This window comes from Trachurus trachurus (assembly GCF_905171665.1).
Source record: "Trachurus trachurus genome assembly, chromosome: 4".
Classification (NCBI taxonomy): Eukaryota; Metazoa; Chordata; class Actinopteri; order Carangiformes; family Carangidae; genus Trachurus; species Trachurus trachurus.
Window position 1 is genome coordinate 8,693,322 of NC_139898.1, and position 25,245 is coordinate 8,718,566.

At 40.9% G+C, this 25,245-nt stretch overlaps 1 protein-coding gene across 6 annotated transcripts in view; it reads left to right on the forward strand.

The window, feature by feature from the left end:
• Positions 1–8,679: 8,679 nt before the first annotated feature.
• The window catches only part of tp63 (tumor protein p63), a gene marked incomplete at both ends in the record, with an annotated part of 31,027 nt that continues 14,461 nt past the window's right edge, over positions 8,680–25,245 (forward strand). For 3 of the 6 annotated variants that reach the window (XM_083969885.1, XM_083969886.1, XM_083969890.1), the window contains 3 exons: positions 8,680–8,932; positions 13,614–13,748; positions 13,842–13,971. In XM_083969885.1, coding sequence (XP_083826011.1) covers positions 8,880–8,932; positions 13,614–13,748; positions 13,842–13,971 — 318 coding nt within the window. Of the gene's footprint in view, positions 8,933–13,613; positions 13,749–13,841; positions 13,972–21,031; positions 21,074–25,245 lie in introns of those variants that run through there. The other 3 variants (XM_083969887.1, XM_083969888.1, XM_083969889.1) reach the window with 1 other exon arrangement.

Sequence of the window (25,245 nt, forward strand, 5' to 3'; positions counted from 1 at the left end):
ATATTTTCTCAACATGGAGCTCATAGGAGGCGCAAACCAGAATTCATTTGTTACGGCTCACATGACCACGGCCTTCAGGGAGCGTGGTTTTTAAGATCTGGAGACACGTACTGATGAGATGCAGCCTGTGTTTTACATAAAGAGAATCACAGCTGGAGCTGTGACAGACACTCACAGAGGGGAATAACTGTATGCCTACGTGCTCTCAGTAATGATTGGATGGTCCTGGAGATGAAGTTCATGCTGAAGAGGGATTTTGAGTTGGGGGTTTTTTTTGTCCTTTTGTCCCTGAACCTGCTGGTGGCACTGTGATGCCTTCCTGCTGGTCAGAGAACCAGTGGTGGAAGAAGTCGCAACACCACAGTGAAGAAAATACTCATGAACCCAAACTGTTACTTAAGACAAAGAAAAACATTTTAGCAAAAAAAAAAAAAAAAAAAAGGTTTTATAATAACAATGTATCAGATGAAGAATGAAGGGATCTCTTAGAGAGATGAACCTAGATTTGTCACCTGAATCTGCAGCTTGTCTTGGTTTTACAGTGTTTTGTAGTGAGTTTCAGCTCATTGCTTTGTTTGTTAGAGCTACAACCTTCTCTCCAGCTCTTTCTCAGTAGCTGATGAACATAATGGATCATTTAGCTAAAGAGTCAGATATTTTGGAGGTAATTTGAGTGGAGAGAGCTAAAAGAGGGACTATTGAACCTATAGTCAGCAACATAAAACTCAGTTTGCTTCATATGTGCTGTAGACGTCAATAGGCATCTGTTTGCTAACAATTTTCTAAGGTATGATGATTATCAGTGTTGCATTCACAGGTTGTTTGTACTTTAAAATTACAGGTCTTGAATACTAAAATTAAGAGTGCTGAATATGCAGAATGGCCCATTTCAGAATAGTTAATTACAAATGCAATGTACACGTTAATGTTGCAGCTAAGGTCATTCGGACCACCTCATATTGCTCGGTAGTTTAATCTACTACATTATATAAAAAATTTGCTTGGGAAATTTATTTTTTAATTAAAAATTCTGAAAATGCAGCTTGTTGTTTTATTATTATTAACTACTTTCTTATCTTTCTCATTTCTTATTGTCATGAGTTAATGAGTTATCATTACCTGGGGTCGTGAGGTCTTTTGAACACCCCACCGCAGACAGTACTGACGGGTGTGATGACGCGTGTGGACAGGGTTTACATTTCAGCCGTCTTCCAACAACATGGTTGCGGAATTTCCATTTGTGCCGCAGTGTACACACTCCTGACTCTGGCACAGAGTGCAGATAGGTCACAGACGCTCCCCTGTCCTTTCAGCCTGAATTGAACCAAGCCTGAAATTACTTAGATTTCATTTCTGCACTTCCTGGCATTGCTGAAATCTATTCAACCCCTTTTAAAATTGTTTTGATAACTGGGATAGTGTGGTGTTTTGAAAGGCCTCACATGGTGAAAGATAAGCTTCTTTTCTTTGTGCGATGGTTCCCTCTGACTAATACTGACAGAAGCAGGAGAGGTGTGATGACGCCTCCGTGAGTGTGTGTGTGTGTGTGTGTGCGCGTGTGTGCGGCATTCTACGGCCATGCCTTCACAGAATCACCTTACAGTAAGTTTGGCACTTGAACTATTTGTCCGAGTTCACCCCACGGTTGAGCTCTCCTATCCTTCACTATCAGCACAGTCCACCTGAGGGTATTGGAGCAGCTTGTGTGTGTGTGCGTGCGTGTGTGTGTGTGTGTGTGTGTGTGTGTGTGTGTGTGTGTGTGTGTGTGTGTATTGCAACTGAGCATGATTACTTGGCTGTGTTGGCTTGGGGTGGGGCTGAAGAAGCTGTAGCTGTTCCAGAACATGGAAAAGTTGGCTGATGACATGTTCATCACATTTTCCACTCTTCCACTCTTTTCTTTCCCAAACAAAACCTGCAGGAATAAAGGAAGTTAAAACCCAACAATGCGTATCGTGCAGCACCTAGTAAAAAGCACTGGACTTTTTTTTTTTTTTTTGACTTACCGTCAACATGATGTGTTTGCTTTAAGAGTGAGAGTTCAGAGATTTGTCATCGGGGAGGGTTTTCTCAGACTCGGATCTGCTATGTGAGCGTGGCATGGATCTTTTGGGATCATTTACCTTAGCTGTATATGAGTGTCTGTCAGGATTACACATATTGCAGATGGGCTGTGTGCCTTGTCTTGCCTGCCTGTAAAAGTAACAGGCTGTACTGTAGGGGCTGAGTGAGGAGAGACCGAGTGCAGACGCTGAATAGGATCCACAGGCCCCTGAGGCTCAACAAACCTGTCCTGCAACCTTCTCAGCCAGCCTGCTGAAGTCTTAAAAACAGATTTGTTTTTCAGACCTGTTATTTTCCTGCTTGGTTAATACTGACTTCTTGTATTACAAAGCAAAAACAAACACAGTAAGGTAACTACAGTATATCTCATAAAGGCATAGCAACACAATTGGAGCTTAGTACTCTCACTTAAACCTGTACACATTGATTGGTTGTGCTCTTTAAGGCTTGTGTAATGTGTGGTTATTATTTCTGGCAAAGAAAAATGTGATTACACACATTTTTCTGTCTTCTGCTCTGCCTGCCTTTGTGGATTGAAGAAGATTTACAGTTGTTGCTGTTGCTCCATAGGGTACAGCAGCCCTTAGCTGTTTTTCTTTTCTTTTTTTCCCGCTCTGTTTCACATGGGTGCAGTAACTATCAGCAAATAAAATCACTGATTCATCAACTTGCTTTCACAGTGACTTTCATTATGGGATTTTATGAGCCATCCTTCCACAGAATCGGGATAATGCCGTCAATCCAGCTGTCATCTATACGCCATGTAACTGCCTGTGTTAAAAACGTGTGGTGCGTTCATCTTACCAGTGCCTCAGTGTTGACATATATACTGTACATGGTAAAACACTGTAAATTTAAACACATACTGTGATGAGCAAAGAAAAAAAAAGTTGAGGCCCCCTTCAAACATTCATCCCCACCTCTTTCGCCGACAGATCAGAGGCGTGACATGTAACACAGCAGTACCGGTGTCCGTCCCGCCCGCCATGCCTGCTCTCCCTTCATATGCCGATCCAACGCTGTGGCTCCCTCCTTATGAGGTGGAACAACAATGGCTGCCTTTTCTGTGTTTGAACCTCTTGTACAGAACGGCGAAGCAGACTAGAGGTGCAACGTTCCCATCTTGAACAGGATTTGCGAAAAGGTATCGCTATCAGAGCTGTGATTCCAGCGCGGTTAGTGCGGCAGAACAAAAAGGGTTAATGACTACAAGGTGTCTGAACTCAGTGCTGAGCCAGGTGTCACTCACAGGAGTCTGCCAAGTGACTCAGACTCCAATTTCGTGATGTGATGTGAAGCTAGAGGTTGTCAGTTAACACATGTCACCTTCAAACTTATCGGGTCTGTTCTCCACGATCAGCATCTGTATCCTGAAAAACACCACATCAGCTGCTGAGAAGACCTTTCGCAGCGTTGCCATGATTTGGCAGCAGATAGAGACATCATATACGGCTATAGTAAGAGTAAGACGAGAAGAGTGGAAGTGGCCTTCATCGTGTTGCCATGTCCGTTTCACACAAGCTCCCCCTCCATGGCACTTATGTACAATCACAAAACCTCTCGCTAACGGAGATTGACGTGTGATGTTATCCTGCTGGAATCTGGTCTACCTGACACTGCAAACATTCTCATCCCGCTGCCTCCCGCTGCCCGGGATCAACTTTCACATGTGGTCATAGAAATGTAAATTCTCTCAGCCTATCAATTAGCGAAAAGGATTACACAGGCCGCCACTTGCGCTATAACGTAGCCGCGGGTCGCCACAATAAAAGAAAACTCAAGGTCACTGCTGAATGATGAGGGTCATTGTGCTGTTTTCCTGACTGTGACTCATGATAGGAATATAACAATGAAATCAGCACCAATAAAACCCAGCCCACACCAAATGCTCTCTCAAGAATTGCGCCATAGGTGAAGCTGAGATGAATTCAGCATGAGACAATGTCCCAGTTTCGTGGTATTCAGACATTATTCTCTGGTATGTTGATGCACACGACGTGAAGCGTGTTGAACTTGTAATTGTTTGATGGCTTTGGTATTTTAAAGGAGGACTATATCCATCTACTCATCAAAGACTGCCTCAAAGAAATGCCACTGAAATATCCACTTTCATTCAAGCGTCCCAGAACATCTACAGCGTGTTTTATTTTTAAAGCGTATCCAGTGACAAAGGACACTTCAACCCCTCACTTAGATTACATGTGGACGGGTGTAAGCTCATGGATGGAGGGTAATGTGTCTTTGAGCTGCCCCCAGGCATCATTATGTTCTACGTGTACATGCTTTTTAATAGGTTGAGGGGCAGACCAATCACACTTGTCAACCTGTTGCCAGGATACCAGTGGTGTGGTTGCTAAACACCGGTCCACAACTTTTACATCATGGACTATATTTCTGAAAGTTAGAATATGAAAGATTATATTACCTCACAGAAGTGCTGAAGCAGGTCCCAGGAACACCTGCTCTTTCAGTGTAAAATATCATCACCCTGCTCCTGAGTCTGTGCAATTTCCTGCTCCCCACTGAGGAGATGATCCATCTAATCCTAATAAACCATCTACAAGAAATGATTAGAAAGGCAGTGGAGCATGTGTTAAGATCAGAATTAATCGCTCTTGACAATAAATCTTTAGTTTGCTATAATCTAGATTTAGCAGTGATCTGAAACACACATTCACGTGTATAAACACAGAAGGTGCTTATTCTATGTAATTATGCCGTAATTAGCTCCTGTTTCTGGTGGCACAGCCCATGTTTCAGTTCATTTTCCCAGTTTGGATGTGAAACTAGTAGGCTACACTGCACTGAGCTAACACACCGCCAAAGAGTGATGTTGACTGACATCAAAAGACAGGTTTAATATTGGATTAGCTGTGATTGATGGTCTGTGGTTCACTGATTGCCTGCTTCTCAGATGTGAGACTGGAGGAAGACTTTGAAAAATCCTCCACTCCAGCCCGTGAAGGGATTCTGACCCCTTGGCAAGAAAAACAAAGCAATCCAGTAGTACTCGTTTGAACCGGGGCAGCTTTTACCCTCCAGTTTCATGTTTTTGTTTAGTCTGGACTCCATCATGGCCTGCTGGTTATCTGAATCTATGAACTATACAGAAGCTTGTAGAGTCACAGTCTACAGTGTTGTTGTCTGATAAGGCTCTAATATTTCACATGTTTAAAGACCCATTTATAACACATCAACTTTCATCTTAGGTGCCATAATAGTGACATTTTTTAACAAAGGTGAATTTAAAACTAATCAGGATTATAATAGACAATAGATTATATATGATGTATAGCCTATGGACTGAAAACTGTGATTTAATTAGATGCAAAAATGTTAAACATCCCTGGTTTCAGCTACTTTTTCATATACTGAAGATCTGTGATCGTTGGATAAAACAAACAATTTGAAAATACCACCAATTTGCAGTAGAAATAAACATACTAATGTAATAAAGCAGGTCGTCTGTGAGATTTTTCAGCCTGTTTTAGCTCACGGTTGTGTTTTTAAGTTCGTAATCTTCGGTGTCTTTCAGAAATCTCCAATAACTCAACTGGTTCCAACTAAAGCTAGTTCTACTGGCTGGATGATACAACTCTGGCTCACTGCCTATTTGTTGCCGCAGGCAAGATTCATTTTCCCAACGTGACAACAACCTGATCTCAGGTATAAAAGTCACTGTGACAAAAGACACACAAAAAAAGTTGAATCATGCCGTGGGAAAACATCAATAATTGCCTGGGAGTCTGAATATTACCGCAAGTAATGAATCAGTGCATTGAAATACAGGTTTTGCCAGTCGCATATGGAGAACTGTACTGTACTGATTCTGTACAGGTCTTCGCTGTCTTGGATGTGCAGGACTGGTTGTACAGAATGAGGGACAAATATTCCATGCTCTAGGAACTGAATTTACATGTTTCAACTACTAAATTTTAAAATTCATTGTTTTATAGATGCAGTGGGTTCATGTTCTTGTTCTCTCCACTTAATGGTCCCTTGAACTTCCCCCGATAAATTGTCTGTTAAAATAGAGGTTCCCCTATAGGGCTGTTATGAACAATGCCAAGTTGCTGGGCAGTTTAGTGCATAGGCTGTAAATTATCACCTCTCAGACACTGCACCGGACACTGGTAGTTTTGACTCATCTGGATTTCCCCTGCATTAGTCACCAACTGGAATATACACACAGACGCACACAAGTATGCCCACATAACCCCCGCACAGTGTGAGAGTGATTGGCCACAGTGTGGTGTATGTGACTGACACTGATAATACATGTCTCCATAGTGCAGCAAACGCTGAAGCTACTTCATCAGCTGCTCCACCAACTGCTCTTTGGCATCCCGTATGTAAACTCTTGACATTAATAAAGTTGTGTGAATGGGGCCTCATAATGCCTTCAGGACAATGAACACACAAAAATGACTCAAGAAGATATAATTCTATACAGTCACGCATGCTGGTTTCCATCTATGTTTTTTCACTGCAGATATAATTGCAGATTAAAGCGAGCTTAACGCTCCCTAATCAGGGCCTTGTGAGAATAATAACCACATAAGACATATGTGCAGCCCCTCTGATGACAGTACCAGAGATGTCACTGACGTAGCTGCCAACTCATAAACACACACATACATCTCAAATGAAGTAATAGGGGTTCGGTGACTGGGTCCCAACTCCTGAGCCTTAGAGTAATTAATGATGTAATGGTTTCAGATGTCATTGTAAATATCAAATTTAATGACATCTTGAGGTCAGTTTGTCCTTGTTATGTTGAGAGGTGGACATGGTCAAAGCAACAGCGCATGCAAAGGCTTTATTAGAGGGAATTTGTCTTATAAATAACATAATAATCACCCAGGGCTTTTACTAGTGTTTGGTTAATTTGTTTTTTACTATAGTTGTGATAAGCTGGGTGGAGTTAGATCTTTATTTTTCCACTGGAAAACTTTATCTAACTGAACCATCTGATTAACAACGACAGGTATTTACAACAGTGACCCTGGGGAATGGCTGTGGCCCACAACTCTACTGTTTTGATGCAGTCCCTCCACTGTCACAGTGATGTTTCCAGCCACAGCTGTCGTTAGCGAAAAAGGTCTGAAAGCCCGTTGCACAGTATCTTTTCAAATCGAAAGGGCAAATCGGCACAGCAGCAAAAGAGACAGATATTTCCCTCAGGAGATATAAAACAGAGCTAATTATTGGACTTAGACTCGTGAGGTGTTTAGAGACAGGACTCTACATGCTCTGTAACTGCTGGATGTATGAATAAGTAAATGTTTCCTAACAGGTTCACTGTATCAACTTATGATATTATGCTGTGTTCACATCTGGTTTCTGCTGAGTGTGACAAAAAAAATCAATACACTCATTTGCAGGTTTAATGTTTAGACATTCACTCAAAGCACAACGTGGCTTTGTCTTGTTCTGTACATTAAAATATCAATATAACAATATGATTTTACCTCACAAATGAGAAATTGTATTTACCTAATCATCAAAAATATCAAGAAAATGTATGTCTGATAACAAGCCAGTTTGGCTCAGTGTAGCGTTTCTAATGTAAAACCCTGTCTGACAGCAAATAATTGCATTTATGTAAAGGATATGTTTAAGATAGCAGCTGTGTGACCACAGCGTCACGTCACCAGGTTGGCACACTGAATGCATGTCTGCTGTATCAGTGCTGCCTCACATAGGTACACAAGAGGCAGCCAGAGGGGGAGAGAGAGGGGCTCTATGTCTTTATCAAAAGTACAAGAGAGCAGCTTAGAGGTTTGTGTTCCCTGGATACACCACATCTATTTATTATCATTCCCCCCGCTGTGACCCTACCCTTTATTTTAGCATGCTGATTCATCTGCCGTTCATCTCTGAAAACCACACAGGACCTCTAGGTTTACAGTGTCATAGTACTTGGGTGAGAGGAAGAGTTTGATATTGAATTGGAAGTATGTGCAAGGATGCGTGTTTAAATGGGAGTTTGTGTAAACTACTGTAAAACTCCAATCATTTTGTCTAAAAGACTGTCTTTTTTCTTTCTTGTTTGCAGCTAATGGACACCTGACTAAACATCTGATATCTCGGCCTGAGAATGTTTCACTTCCTCAAAATTGGGTTGTGTTGTTTCCGTGGCTGAACCCTTGTGATTTTGCTGAATCGGCACAGGATAAACAATCGCTGCCATTTAGAATGTATTTATGGCAGTATTAAGCATGCCTGAAGCCTCCTGGGCCCGAGTGAGAAGAGTGACGCAACACACATGTCCTCATAGCCACAAAACCACCTGGGAATCTGGGTGGAAATATCAGAAGTGGTCAGAGAAACACATGCAGGAGGGTAGGGGTTAGCTTTTCAGGACAGTGGCTTGCTCTCTCTCTATGTGTGTGTGTGTGTGTGTGTGTGTGTGTGTGTTGGTGGGGGCAGGGGTGCAGGGTCAAATGTAGTTGCTTGATATCTATATCCTAGCAACTGCCAGTGAGTGATATCTTGTACAACTGTAGCTGGGGATTGGTCAGAGAACTGGCACAAGCCCCGCCTATTTGTAGGGTCGCCTAAGAAAAAATACCTAAATTCAAAACATCTCTCAAACTTTCTCCACTCTGCACTGTACCCTCCGGCACTTTAATCCAGGCCTGTTTGTTTATTTATTTCTATTTATACAGTATATATATATTTTATTGTTTTTTTTGTTTTTTTCATTGATTGTATTTATTCTTGTAGCTTATGTACAGTCACTGATACATGTGCCTTTATAACAAGCTGAGCATTTTGAAGATTTCAGCTTAAGTGAAGTTTGGCATGACATCATGAATTCACCTTACACAGCTGTGCAGTATTGCCCAGAGTTTCCCTTTCATCGGTAAGTACATACATATTGTTTAAACTGATGACTTTGTTTGCTGGTTTGTTATCAAAAATTTGACACCATGTGATTTTTTTTATTATTATACTAAACCTAAAGCAGTTCAAGTGTCATATACTGGATTGACATGTGGTTTTCAAAAGGAGATTGTGTATTTAGGTATAATCTTTTAAAATTCATTGTTACTCTTTACTAAAGGAGCCCTGAACAGCAAAAATTCAGATTATGTAAAGACTTATTGAAGTGGTTGGGAATCTCCCTACGCTTTGTTTGACCTGCACTGCCATTCAGGCTGATACTGTCTGGAGGTCCAAAGTGACCTGAGAACAGTTGTGTCTGCCTGGATCCTCAGCTGCTGCTCTGTCCTGATATATTTATAAGTGTGGCATACTTATGGCAACAATGCACGTGTAAAGGGCCATCGGAGCTGAAGGGGCAAACAGATTACATGACATCTGAGGGTCTTCTTCTTCTTCTGGTCCTTACTGAGGAGAAGTTTTGGTCATTTCGGTGGAAACACATGCTGTGATTTAAATGTCCAGCGTGACAGGTGGCTCTACCATTTAATCAGATACAGTTCCTTCAGCTGCAGTGCAACAATTTATTTTGCTGTTCTTCACCCAGAAATATCCTCGACATAAATGTTGAATTCACACCTCTGCATCACGTCCTTATCAACTTCATGCATCTCAAATAATCACTGAAATCGCCACCGTGAATTAAAATGTCTTTTGTCCTGATATTTAGAAAGTTAGCTTATATTTTAGTGTCATAATGATAATAATAATAATAATTCACCATTTTACAATTAAATCTAAGGCTATCAAAGAGATGTAAAATGTGACATAAAAAATTAATTAATTCGGTGTATAGACAATACTGACTAATTTTAAGAGATATAATAACACTTCAAGGTAAAGTAAAACTAATCATATGTTTTAAGGAGAGACTTAATAAGGTGACAGATTTAGTCGACCTGATTTCCTCAGGCAGATCAGTCCAGATCCTCGGGGCCTCACAGCCGGCCGGGCCTCTGGAACAGACAGACAGATAAAACCTTTACAAGAGCAGACTGGTGTGTACAGGACTTAGTGGTCAGAGTTATAGCAGGGACACTGAGAGTTTTTGTTGTAATAAATTAAATCTTAAAATCTATTTTTAAAATTTACTTGGAGCTGATATAAAAATGCTAAAACAGCAGTCATGTGATCATATCTCTTGGTTCTGGTTTAGAGCCTGGCAGCAGAGTTCTGTATAATCAGGAAGCGATCAATAGATTTTTTTGTTGTAATTCTGTAACAAACTGTGGTTTGTTGACTGTGTTAATCTGGTCTGTTTGAGAAGGACTAGTATGTTCATGTTTCACAGGTTAATAAACAATAAAACATGCAGGCACTGTGTAATATGTGTGCCTAAGGACATCTGGGTGTAATCTAGTTTTTGTGTGCAGAGTCATTACATTTTGTGTTTCTTTGTGCATGTTCTTCTAGTTGTGTTTGACTGTGATGTATTTTTAAGTGATTAGTGTGCTTCAAGTTTGCACACAAGTGCTTTAATTAATCAGGTTATTTAGCCCCAAGTTTGTCAGAATGTGATGATACAGGTTTGAAACTTGAATGATGCTTTCCAGTAAAGCCCTGTACCAGAGTGCTTTCATCTATTTTTGATCAGGGAAGGTTTTAGTAAAATGAATTTTTTGTGGCGTTGTTAATATTTTATCCAGCTGTGAAGCATCACTGTGTTTGTTTTTGGTCCTCTGATTGTCTCCCCCTTTGTTGCCTTCATTGCATTCCAAAACGTGGAAGAATTTGTGTCCTTTTGCCCCAGAGGATTTGAGTTCAGACTGTTTCACGTCTATAAAAGTAAGGGGATAAAAGGAGGAGAAACTCTGGTGCTTTCTATTGTTTTGGAGTCATGTCCCTCTTCCAGCCAGGGCTGACAGATGTGGGGGTGAAGGTCTTAGGCCTTTGAACAAGTGATTAATAAGGACACTGGAGAAGGGCCCCGATCGGCTGGGCTGTTTGTTTTGATTGCATTTTCATCGGTCGGTGTGCCCAACCTGCCAAGAGACAATGGCCATCCCTGTTTAGTGCTGACCTCTGCCCCAGTCTCGTCTGGAGGCGCTGCAGTGTCTTTAAGTGGATGCTGAACAGCCTTCGCCTCGGGCTAACTGAAAAACTCTCTGAGTAACCAGACACCCAAGAGCAGACAAACAACCACCAGAGCAGAGATAAACTCATCTATCTGAATGGCGTCGAATTTACAAATTCATGCTTTTTTACTGCAGGTCTGATTTTTATTTTTTACTTTTGCACATTTGTGTTCTTGCAGCTACTGAACTCTCAAAATGTAGATTGAGGTGAAATTGGATATACTATTTGTCTAATTGTAAAAAATACCTCACTCAAGTATTATTTAGTTGTTCTGATTTATGCTTTCATATAAAACAGTTTTAAGCGCTTTTGAGAACAATGCACAGGTGTGGAGGACAAGGTGGTGTACACTAGTTTTAGTATAACAAAAGTGAAATGTATTTATAGGCTTAAACTGCTGTACGTGTTGAACCTGGTGTGCAACTTTTTAATTACTTTGGCAAGAGACAATGCTGCAAAGTTCAAAAGTCTTTAAGACTAATTAATACAATGACAGTTGAGCAAGTTCTGCCTTTAAGTTTGTTTTGGAGGGAAATTAAAAGCCAAAATCAAACAGAGATCAACAAAGGCAGAGCTACCAGAGCCACACCTAATATCCCTCTGTCTGACACCACACCTGTTCTGCCTGCAGTCTATAAGTTACCTATAGGTAGCTCATCATATAGGCATTATGATGAGCTCATCCTCTGCTCAGCTTATTTTGATTCATAGATGTGTTCCTACTGTAATCTTATCTCGAAAACGTTTGTGTCACGGCAAATCTTCAAATGATCACTGTACTGTGATTAAAATAAATGTCTTTTGTCTTTATATTTAGATGGTTAGCTTATATTGAAGTGTAATAATATGCTAATAATAATATTAATAATAGTATTAAGACTTTTAAGTATATTTTTTGGCGTTTTTGCCTTTATTTGATAGTGCATAGTGAGATAGACAGGAAAGGGGGAGGCAGAGAGAGGGGGAATGACATGCAGGAAAGGTCTGCCGGACGCGGGATTCGAACCGGGAACGCCTGCGGTGAGGACTGTAGCCTCTACATGGGGCGGCCGCCTTAACCACTGCGCCACGCACCGCCCCAATAATAGTAATAAGACTATATTTACATTTCGATTTTCAGATTTTGGGAATTCATGGGAATACCAAAAGACTTTGGTTACCATGACAATTAATAAGAGCCTTAAGGAGCAACGAACCAAATCAGTCAATTAGCAACAGTCTGTACAGTCGAGGTAATAACAAATGTTAGTTTACAGCTCTATAGAGGTGAATTACATTAAATAAACCCCAGCAGGCTCAGCTAGCCAGCTCAGTTGAAGGCTATATGAAGTTAAAAGTACAAACTGTTGTGGTAGTTAGCTTTGTAATGAAATTAAAAAATGTAAACGCAGTAATACTGTACATGAATATATCCCCCCCCCCCCCCCCCCCCAAAAAAGACTCCCGACCAGCTGCTACCGTTTCTACTACTACAGTGGGTAATATTGACCCTTTAAACAGCACCTGTTTGCTCTTTTCTGTCATAGTTAATAAAATTAGTGGACATATTATTTCCTATCAAACTGTTTGTGCTCTTGGGTTTGTTTGAGTATTTAGCCTGGTAAGATTCTGTGTAGTTCACTCTCTTCAGTAATTACAAATTAGTACATTCACCAATGTGCTTGACAAATTTGTCACAAATGATTTTGCTAAAAATAATTCACATGTCCAGTTCCTCTCGGTAGCTGTGAATTGCTCCTTTTGCACAGTCACAGCTGTAACAAGGTGATAATGTTACAAAAGCGACTAAATTACAGTTTAATTAGGCTCCAACATTCACATCCTTTGTGTTTTCATAGATATTGCAAAAGTCAACTCAGCACTCCCTCATGTGTAACTCCTACATAATTTAAATTATTCACTTCATTAGATATGCCTGTGTTTGTAAGTCAGGTATTAATATCATTCATCACGCAGTGTTGGGGAATTCCAAAACCTAAAATAGTGCCAGCTTCAGATTATGGACCCCCCCCTCCCAGCCACCCCCCATCCACCCAAACCACGTCCAGCTGTACACATACCAGAAGTTGCAGCAGTGCTATCATATAGACTGTGGGGGGAATTCCGCCTGCCTCAGACTGCAGCGTGCGCCACTTCAGCAGGAACAATGGCACGCTGAGCTCTGAAGCAGGTGTAATGTTTCAGGGGAGCAGGTCAAAGTGCCTCTGTCTGAATGGTGCATAATCACCATTATGTGTAGTACAAATATTCCTGTATTATGCTGGGTGACTTCTTCACAATGGAACAGCTCTTCACGAATGGCTGCCAGCGGGACTCCTCCTCCTCCTCCTCCTCCTCCTCCTCTTTTCCTCTGCTGGCTGGGTGGCCAAGCCTCAGCCATGCACATCAACTTTTATGTTGAATGTTTGCTGACACTACAATTTTTAAAACTACCATTTAAAAACGGTGATGCCCTTTTAAAATGTCAACTTTAAGTATTGCTTGATGAATGTAAAATGATCTCGGCTGATTCTGTCTCTTTGCAGACTCAGGGACCCTCCGCCCCGCTTGTCCTGGAGAGAGAGCTCCTTCCTCACCACCATGTCCCAGAATCAGTCGGCTCAGACCACTGACCTCTTCAGCCAAGATGTATTCAACCAGCTGTTTGACATGCTAGACCAGTAAGTGAATGTAGGACACAAAAACAAGCGTTACACTGTAAAACTGCCAAAACACATGCAGGCTTCAGTGTAATCATATTCATTTTGTTACAGATCTGCCATTCATTCAGTCCAACCCATTGAGCTGAACTTCACAGACAGTCCAACAGATGGGTCTGCAGGAAACACCATTCAGATCAGTATGGACTGCATCACCATGCATGAGCCAGACGAGACACTTTCTGTAAGTACATAGGTTTTCTGGGCAAGCAAACTGCCTATTTTTATATTTTATTGTTTTTCACATGTAGCTTCGAAATCCCTCAGACCCACCACAACAATAGATGCAAGATGTGTAAAATGAATCATATACCAAATAACATGACTTCATAATTCATACTTTTTTTTTTCATTTTAACCTGCAGTGTGCTATACAGCCAGTTTTAAGGTCTTCTGACTCTGACAACACAGAATTCCACCTGAATAGTGCTGAGTCAGTACTTCTCAAAGAAACAACATAGATGTCTTACCGTTATTTCAGTTTTTCCAAGCTGTCATCTTGTATGCATTATGGGACCAAACAATACACTTTTTTTAACAAGTTCATTCCAATACACAAATGATACAGTACAGAATTATTAATAAATACGAGATGACTTTCATTCTGAGTTGATGGGACTTACAGTGGTAAATTCCATTAGTTGTTGAATAGAAATGTGCAAAAAAAACTACTTTCTATTTCATATTAAAAGTGGAATTTCCCCACTGACAGTTGTGAAAATGTGTTGCAGTGCAGGTCTACAGCCAGTGAATAAGGCTGGTTTATCTGTCTTCGTCTGAGATGTTGTCTGTTAGGTGGTGATATTATCTCCTGTAGCCTGAGTTGTGCTGGACGAGGGTGGCCCCTCTGAGACAGCCAGCTCTTAGAGTCTGTTTAGGGTAGAATGTGCATTTAGACAGTCACATGCTTGATGATGTGTTTTAAGTGGTGAAATTTGAGTTTCCTGTGTTTTTTTTTTTTTTTACTTTTTATAGCCAAATCGAGTTAAAGCCTGGGATGTGAATTTGCCTCTTGCAAGAACACAAAACAATATTCAACAAACTTTCACTGTGCAGTTAAATAACACATAGTGAAAAGTGCATTCTGTTTTTAGATGTTTATAAATTGATGCACTGGATGACCATCCATCTGTTTGACCTGCGATGAGGATCATATCCTTGTCAGTTCTGCTACTGAGAGATGATGTGCATGTTCCCCTCCCAGTGAAGGAATGCTGTTGTCCAGCCAGCACGGAAAAAAAATAGCAAATAAAAAATTTTGTTCAAGGAGCTGAGTAATGTTACCCTGCGCATCCCCCAAGGGGGCCTGTGCTCTCTTGAACTGGTGATTAATGACCCCACCCACACCGCCCACTTTCCTCTTCACCAAAGAGGGGCGTGGTGCGGTGATTGGCACGCCAGCAACTCAGGCAGCATCCGTGTGGGGGCTGAGAGTTTGCTGCCATGGCGGCTTGCCAATCACCAAGCCCCAGTCGTTATTACCAAGTCAAGGATGAAAAGCCGTGGTGGGCAAGCCCATCTTCACCCAACCCCCACCCCTCATCCTCTCCCAGCCACGAGGAGGTGTGCCTCTTTGGTGAGTCATTAGAATGCAGCTCACTGTTTAGTGCCCTGGGGGACTTATTTGTATTGTGAAGGGTTTATGTTTAATCTGAAATTCCTTTTTCTTCTGGATTTTTTTCTGTAGCTGCAGGGCAACAATTTAACGCAGCACCTGCCTTTCTTGCAGAGGTCCCACCTCTCATCTATCAGTATGTGTCTTCTCTATGTAAAGGTGAGGGCTGGCATTTGGGGAAGGGGGGGAGCAAGGAGAAGGTAGAATAACATGAAGGAATGTAGCAGATATAGTGGCAGGAGAAACGTTATATCCTACCCCAAACAGCTGATTTTACACCCAGATAAAGCTCTGATCAGCTGTGCGTGGAGGACGCAGCGTCGAGCGCAGGGACAGAGGTCCTCCTCTGACAGAGGTTAAACACCTTTACAGCAGAGTAGCTCCATCGACACATGGCTTCTCTGAGATCTAATTACATGTTTGTGTTTGGATTCGTACTTTTTCGCCACTCCTCCTTTGTGTGGGACGGCTGTTAGTGTTGGGGTTCTGATAGCTGCTGGTCCAGAGTCTGAGCAGCTGAACAGTTCCTCCTTCATTAGTTTATTGTGGTGCACACCTTTCTGTTATCATGACAGAGTTAGATGTTTCATCTCTGTCAGTTTTAAATCAGCAGCACTGACTACACAGACAGTTTAGATAGTTTCACCTTCCAAACATTAGTTAAAGATTTTTCTATAAGATTTAAGCAACATCCAGCACAACTTTAAGCTTAACTTGGATTGGTCAAAGGTTCAATCAGGCTCTTGCTGTATTTAATCCATTAAATACCCAACCACAATAAGGTCTTTTCTTTCATTTTTAAGTGCTCCACCAGTTTGCCTCCAGCACATTAAGAAGTGGTTTTAAGGAATAGCAGCATGCTGAGTGTTTTTTATGGTCCAATAACTGTTGAGTCAGTGAGTCAGTATGAGACTCGGTCTGACTGAGAATATTAGGGTGATACAGCGTCTACTGCCCATTTATCTTGTATTTCTTTTACATCTTCTTAGACGAGGCTTAACTTTACTCCACAGTATGATGTCATGCTAGGTGCAGCGGAAAAACTAGTAGGTCACACCCTTTTATGGAGAACACATGAATAAATCCTTAACTACTAATCCTTTCAACGACTTTTGTTAAACACTTTTTTATTCCACCTTATTCCACATCCAGTTGAAAATCCATTTTCCTAGTAGGACTATGAAGATTACAGATCCTTTCTGATGAAAATCAAAGGTTTTTTGTTGTTGTTTTTTTTTTTTTTTACCTTACCTTACCTTGTCAATATCTCCATGTTCATAAGGTGTTTTTTTTATATACCACAAGACATGACTGCATATTTCCACCTTGGAGCTGCAGTGAGCCAATGGCAGTCATAAAAAAGAGATTCAGGCAGCCAGGGATTCAGGGATTCATGCGTCACGTAGCCTTGACAACCAATCCCATCAACTAATAAACCTGAAACGTTGACAGCTCCGAGAGTTGGAGTGAACATTAGCACAACCTCTAACACTGTGTTGTCCGCTGCCAATTAAACACTACCAAACAACATAAACACATAAAAGATGCCAACTATGCCAACCGTTCTGATCATGAGTCACTGAAGTTTCCTTCCTCTTTTGCCAAACAAAGTAATAATCATAGTATTTTAGTTTAATTTAGTTTAGTTTTTTCATAGTTTAAAACATGACTGGTGGAAAACTTGGGGGAAAAAACACTTCATTAGGAGTGAATGCATTTAATTGCTATCTCTATTTTATATTTGAAGTAATGCAAAGGATAAAGTATTTTCAAAATATTTCTTTCAATATCAAAAAAGTATGCCAACATTTTTTTTTTTTAAACTGCATGACATTCTATGGTAAAATGTTTATTTTTGTTCATTTCTATCTCAACCTCTTTGACCGGTCATTTCAAACAATGAAAAATCTTAGGGAAGTCACATAATAGATTAGATTCTGTTTAGGTATGTTTTATGTGTCAGTGTTTCCATTGTCATTGCACCTGAAGAACCATGGCAATTTGGCAAATTTGATAACACATGAAAAAAAGATTGTGTTATTCAAGATGTTATTTTTATGTGTGGCAAAACAAAGAGTTGCTGAAGTTTGCTGTGGCGTGACTGTGATATTGGAAAGGAGACGTGCAGAGAGATAGAAATTGCCTTGAAGGGAAGACTCCAGTTTCCTGAGAAGTAGTGATCTAATTTTTAACTTAAGGCTCTAAAACAAAAAACAAGAGGTTGTGTTTAATTTCTCTGTCTTTCTTGTATGAAAACTTTCCAAAAAGGTAAATATCAAACATCAACAAACCTTCCTAGACCTGATGCTGATTCCAGCTACAACCAGTGCTTTCCTGCAGTCTTTTTAATGCTGTACAACTACTGGGCTTGTGTCTGACCACTCAATCATATTTTAATACTTAAAACTTTATGTAATTCTTCGGTTATTGCACAACTGAAGCTATAACCTCTGTCACCAGAAATGTTCCTGCGGCTATGCCAGTTACTGACTAATTAAATGTATTTGACACGAATGCCTGTATGGAAATGGGAGTGGATTTATAACTCCTGTTTTGCATGTTGGTGTTGTATTACACAGCTCCTCTGCAGATGTAGTGATGATGTTATATCACGTTCATACAGAACTCATATATTCTGCTGTCGTAGGCTGCTACACAAATATTTCTAATGCTTTCATGAGGGCAGTTCTGTGTATGTGCCACATCACCTCATTTCAGTAAAAACATCTGCTGGACCTTAATTGTAGATCAAAATGAGAGTGTGTTCGATAATTACATATTGTTGATGTAATATATTAACAAATCTGCAGGTTTAAAAAATAGCATACAAAAGTATATCTGAGCAGCCACTTCATTTCACAGCTTGATCCACTATGTACTAAATAATCATAAAATTGTTCTTGCTACATCTCAGTTCCTCTTGTCCACCTGCAATTGTTGGTTTGCCCTTTTTAATGACTCTGGTTCTGATTCTAGTTGTTTCCCAGTGGGTACATTAAGTTGACCAAAAGCTACTCAGGCTTGGTTCTTTTAAACAAAAGTATTTCAGGATTTGGTGGCAGTTGACTGTGGGGGTTTTTAGGATTTGCCACCCAAGTGATGCTCTGTGTCTCTCCATTGACTTCCTGAGTCTGTCAGTGTGGACGGGAGCTCATGCTGCTTTCAGGGCAGGTGCCTGTGTCTTCCCAGCCGCTGCAGCCTGACATCTGATACTAAACTAATCTAGCCGACTTAAGGAACAGACTCTTTAAAGGGAAAAACTTCAGCAAAGCCTCTTTTGTCTGAGCCCCTGGATCTGCAGTTCTTTAGCTGCTACCTGGTCAGACTCTCCTCTTAGTTTTCTCAGCGCTGCAGCATTTAAGATGATGTAGTTAATAGAGATGTGCCGACACTCTGTGGGTATATAGGTCAGAGTGGTGAAACAGTATGTTATCAACAAGTTGGTTGTTGGTGTCTTAAATTTTAAACCACCTACTAAAGCCTTGGTGTCGACGGTTTTGTGTCATGTTAAGTTGAATTTCAGTATTGATTCGTTATTGTCATCGTGTAATTATTTAAGAGAAGCGTGTAATTTAGAAAGCATAAAATTGGTGATGATGTACAAGTAGTACAATACAATGAGTAATAGCATCAGCAGTCTTTACAGCAGTCTTGCTGTAAATCCAACTTTTGAGAGGACTGTGATCGGTTTGTTTTGAAACTGTCAGTCAGGTATTGTAGTGTGTTTGTGTTGGACATATAAGTGTTTCCATTATGTTCTCCATTCCATTTATATCAGTGAGGGAAGGCAAAATAACAAAAACACTTCTCTGTATTATACAATACAATTTTACAGCAACACCAAACTGCAGCTTCCTAAGTAACAGTTGAATCAACACTTCTCCAGAGTAGACAACATGTCAACCTTCTTGAAGGAGGATGTATTGAAGGACCATTGGATAAGACTGCCTTAGTATTAGCTTGGTGTTCTTGCTGGACTGACAACTGTGTGTATGTGGCCAATATATTATTATATGTGACCCCTGCCCTCCTTTATTACAGCTACTGTTCTATAGTTTACTACAACCTCGCCCAGACATTGAGTGCTCTAACTTCTTTTCAGATGCCAATGTTGTTTTAACATAATTAGAAGTTTGTTTTGCTTGACTAATTATCACTCTCAAAAAAAGGCTGGCAAGGCCTTGACTGAAGCCGGGGGGGCGTTGGGGGTGGGGGCACTGGATTGGGCCCTTTAAAGTGTTGATTTGCCTTTTGTAACAGGTTGACCTGTAGGCCTTCGGCCCTGGGGCCTGAGCAGGGTGTGGCTGGTGATTGGAGACACTGCCTTCGGTCCATAGCTGTGCTTAAGTTTTCAGACAGCTTTCAAATCACTCTGACCGCTGGCCAAGAGTTTAAGCCGTGTGGCTCTGCAGTAATAGAAATGACTTGCACCCTGCTGACCAGTGACCTCCCTTGTCATCAAGCAGTGCAGCCAGGACTGATGATTACATTTGCGTCTTTACTCCACTCCATATGCCTCTGGCTCTGGCTCTTGCATGTATATTTTTACCTTTTCAGCAAATAGTTGTTAGAGTATCATGAGACTTTATAATGCCGACCATTTAAAGTTTCAAAAACATGTTGGTACAACATGCACTAATTTTATAAGTGCTTTTTGCACAAAATTGTTGGGCCTAGATGTAATAATGTAAAAAAAATAAATAAATAAATCTTTAATTCATCAGGCCATTTTTGTTGAAGCCTTTATTATGCAAAGTTCTGGTGGTCAATGCTAGCACCGTTAAGATATCTGAGACACAGTGCATGTTTCCAAAACAGATCTACATCAGTCATCTCTGATCGGTACAAGCCATCTACAGGAGTCACATTGTTTTTCTGGGGGGCTCTGCATTAAGATTAGTTAACAGATGAAGAGGGAGCCATTCTTATGCTAACTAGCTACTGCAGGTATAGCCGACCCTCTCCCAACAACTACTAGAGTTCTCACGCTGGGGCTCACTGGTCCTGTATTCATTCATTATAGTTTGTTCATCTCTCTTCTTAATTGATGAATTGAAAATTTGAAATTAAATTGTTATCATTTACCAGTAAGTACACATTTAATATATTTAATGGCGTAATTCAGATTCAGAAGTAGAAAGGAAGTTTGAATTATGAAAAAAAATGGCAAGTTTAGCATTTTTCTCTATTTTCTGTTACCTCAGCTTGGTTATTGTATGTATGTTTTGCACCGTTTGGAAACATTGAGCAAAAAAAAAAAAAAAAAAAGCAGAAATGCAAGAATATGACAAAAGCATTTCCATTTTTTTTATTGAGGCTTATATTAAGAATCGCTGTCGATAACGTAATGTGCAACTTCATTTTTACTTTTGAGGAGCTCTGCACCGCTTTAGGAAGGAAGAGTTCTTCTGGAGATGGGTGTGGACTCAGGTATTGGACAGGTAGCTCCTTAGACCCTCCCCTCTCTTCCAGGTATATATGACCTCCCCATAGATTCCTATAGAAGCTTCTTCTTGTCCACTTTGCATCTGTAGTTCACATCACTCCTTTAGAGTGAGGAAAAGAGATTTGTGGAACCCTGGAGCCAGTGGAGCAAACAGCAGCAGCTCTGCTCAATCTCAGCGCCAACATGTTGTACCTGGAGACGGGGACCACGACATCTTACAGCGAGGTAAGACTGGCAGAGGAGCTGTGAAGGGCCATCAGAGCTCCTGGGCTGAATGACAAATCACATAGAAGAAAAAGGCCTTGTTCTGGAGGATAAATATTTTATCTCAGTGTCCCACATGAATCGTGGATTCATGAGAAAAAGTTGTTATTTGACTAAGGAAACTTTGGTGGTAACCGAAGAATGTGATCCCAATGAAGTCAAAGATAATATGTCGATAAACTAAAAATACAAAAAGCCAATTTAAAGAATAACTTAAAAGTAACTGTATGCAGTGAAAAAGACTTTGCATTTGACTGTGTGTATGTGTGTGTGTTTGCGTGCACATTTTTTATGTGTGTGTGTGTGTGTGTGTGTGTGTCTCAGAGAGCTGGGGAATGTAAACACCTGGAAAACCTTTGAATCTGTCCTTTTTGTAAAATGGCTGCTGTCTGACTGGAAAATGAATTAGTCAGTTACTTTGAGTCTGGTTGTTGTTGATGTTTTGAAGTGTTTTCAGATAAAAAAAAACAAAACATATATATTAAAAAAAATCAGACTTCCAAAAGGTTTTGGAGGGTTTTGATTTCCGCTGTGATTAATTATTAGTTATCAGTGAGGAATGTTTTATGCAAAAGCTCAAGAAAATATAAAGAACGGAAAAGGAAACAGAAAATAGCATCATGTTCTGCATGTTACCTTAAAGATAATATTCTTCTATATATCCCTACTCTAATGCACATTCCCATTAACAGCTTTGAGAAAAAGACACTGTAGGATCAGTGGTTTTCATTTGTCTGTGTCAACTACTGTATGTCTGATATTTACATGAAATGTTCTTCTAGTCTTTCACAAGCAAAACAAAGAGGCATTTTTAATGCATCAATCAGCATAAAAAATTCTTTAAAAAACTGAACAAAACAGCGGCCCCATTCCGTTTTTCTTTTTTAACTTTGAAAGTGCAAGCATCGAGGCTGATGGATCTATGTTTGCAGAACTTGATGTCTGGACATGAAAGTTAAATATGAAAGGAGTTTGAACTGAAATTACTTTTATATCTTAAATTGCAAACAAGAATTGCTTGACTATGGAAACTATACAGTTTTACATCATTAAAATGTAATGTTACATTTTCCAGCAGAGTAATTGGTCCTTTTAGGTTCAGACCAGAATTGTTTACTAAACAACTTAACTGTTGCTTGTCAGAAATCAAGTCTGCATGAAATACAGTTTTAGTTTGAGATCAGTCAGCTCTTGGCTGTGGCTCTCATTTTCCTTTGTTATGGTATGTTTCAATGAACTTGCAGGACTGTGCTTTTTGTGTTACCAACCAAATCCTTTAGGGAAGCTTAATGTCGAGCAAGTGAGCGGCGACAGATTCTCAGATTGCAGGTTGCAGATAGCAGGTGTGTCAGGTCACTGTCTTTTAAGTTGTTGAGCAGGGGGTCTTTAAGTGGTGTCCAGCTCAATCCCTCCAGTGTGTGAGGTATCGGGTTCCCCCCGTCCCCAGCCTCCTGGGAGCCGCTGCGGCCATTAGAATGCGGCCGGCCAGGCGTTGCTGTTTAGTCCAGGATCGTAATTGCTTTAATGGTGTGTTGATGTAGATACAATCACCTTCTCTGCCCACCCCAGCAGGTATAAGGTGTAGATAGACCCCCACCCAGCCCCACCTCAACCCCCAACTCTGGTTAGCCTTAAATGCCTCCCTCCCCTGTGGTCACTCATCACAGTCCCCTCTTGCTCTTATGTGCTGGCCCAAGGTACTTGGGTGGGGGTGGTGGTTGAGGTGGTTGTGGTGGGTGGGGGGGTCACCAGAGAGCTTGGAATGGGAGCTATTCCCCCCTCAGGCCAGGTCTGCTCTGGTTCCTGTCATCTATTGGTCGTTCAAACTTTATCTGTGCTTACATTTTGTGACCACAGGAGCAGCAACTGGAGACAGTGTGTGTTTTCTGTTCAGATGTAAATCATTTTTGGTTTAGTTTTATCTTTTCCAGTTCCCCTGTGAAAAGTGCATTTCCAGTATATGTAACTGTTTGGTTTCCATGGTGACGTAACCCTGTTATGTCTGCAGACAGACAGTATTTTGTGGTTGCAACGTTCACAAAGAGAGAATCAGAGAATCTCTCTGATTCCTGACACTGTTGATTTAAACAACCTCAAATCATAATCAGGACTTTTTAGACACCATTCATTCAGAAGCACAGAAAATCTTTTGTCAAATGAGAAATACACTTTAGATTACTTTCTAGGGCACTCATTTTGTCATTGCAGAAGCAATAAATACAAGACAAGGAATAAACTGAATGTGTTAATATGCCATACCAAATGCCACTGTGTTGGCATTAGCAGTAACTTTTAAATTAGCACTGCCATGTGTATTCAAAATATGTCTGATATGTGTTCTGGATAATTCAGATTCCTACATTGTAATCAACAGGCCGTCACCCTGAAGGTCAACAGGCTCCTTTTCCTATTGGTCTGAAAAGCTTAGCACAGGATTTATCTCAAACAAAGAAATGAGCTTGAAAGCCCCGAACAGACACCACAACCTTTCAAAAAACGTTATTAAAGGCTGCTGAGGATGTCAAGGACACTGATTTATCGCGCCTCTGCTCAGCAGCCTGACCTAAAGGCCTAAACACAGTGTCGGCTATAAACAGAAGGAATTTTTAAGAGCAGCTAAAGTGATTATTAAATGGTGGCTGCATTATGGTGGAATAAGATCTGATTAAAGGAAACGAGGAGAAAGGAAACTGGCTCACACAACCTGTTTAAAAGCTTAAATCTCACTTCCAGTCAATTAAACATTATAACGTGATGAGTTAAGGTGAGACTCTCAGGGCCTCACTATCTGGTCAATTATGGCTTTATCCTCACTCCTTATCTTTGATCCTTATATTCATTTTAGACCATGAGACGCGCAGGGCCCTGTATTTAATTTTAAGTATTCTGTGTCACGGACTCTGCTTTATGTCCCTGCTTTAATCTCCTTGGTCTCTGGCCAGCATCAACCTTTACTTTAGAATAATAATTTGACATAGATAATTGGTGCCTGTCACAATGACCTTTGCAGCTGCCAGCATCAGGTGCTGGGGGGTGGAGGGGGTGGGCTTGGCTGTGTCTTCTCTGAACGCCTCAGTGCAACTGGGGTGAATTGCGCCATAATTCAGAAGAATCATTGACGCCATATATCATAAACACTAACTCCCTACATACGGGAATACACTGCATAAACAGGAAATTGTGTCATCGGGTTATTTCCCATGCACCACCAGGAATATGTTCCTGCTTTTCATTCACGTTGGCTTAAAACAATAAATAAAATTCCTGGGTAACTGATAAGCTTCTGTTATTGTTACTCCTAGCAATTTGGTCCATGCCCTCTTCTTCTTTTGTGATATCAGATACACAGGGCCAGTCTTCAGCCCATTGAGTTTAACCCTTTATAATACATGTGTGTAATTAGCCCATTGTGAGGGAGCGTGTGTTGGGGGGAAGCTTCTCCCTGCCACAGGCTGGAGGGGTTTCCACCAGATAGGAGTTCTCCTTCCTTCTCAGTGCATGTGTGTGTGTGCTCCATTCACAAAACACTTGTCTCCTAACACCTGCATGCCCAGCGTAATTGTTCCCCAGACAAGCTCCTATAAGCCCTGGTGTCATTGTTTGCAGGGGGTTAAGCAGCCTTGCGCCGCACACACAGCGACCCTCATTCAAACAGTCAGCTCCCCTCTGGCGCTGCTGCACAAGTATGCTGAGGTTGACTTGAATGACCCCTCTCAGGTGTGTCTGTTAGACTATATGAGTCTGTCTGTGCCTGTGGACTTTTAGGTGAAAAAGTGGTAAGATTGTTTCATACAGTCACTTTCTTGATTGATAGTGGAACAGCCTACCTTGTCTGTATTTTGTTGGTCATCTGGCGCAGCAATAACACCTGGCAGTGCAATGGGTGTGAGCTGGACAGCTGTGGTGAGCCGTGCTTGAAATAAACAAGAGGCCCTGGAGAGATTAATGGCTGTCTAAAGAGTGAGAGCCATGGCACCTCGTCCAGGAATGTGCCATTTATAAATGGAAAGGAATGGGGTGAATGGCAAGCAGAGCAAGCAGGAAGGGACTGGCTTTGACCCAGGCGTACTCTCCATCCTGTTTAAAGGCAGATATTTTAATTCCATTCCTCCCGTCTGAATAGTTTTGACTGG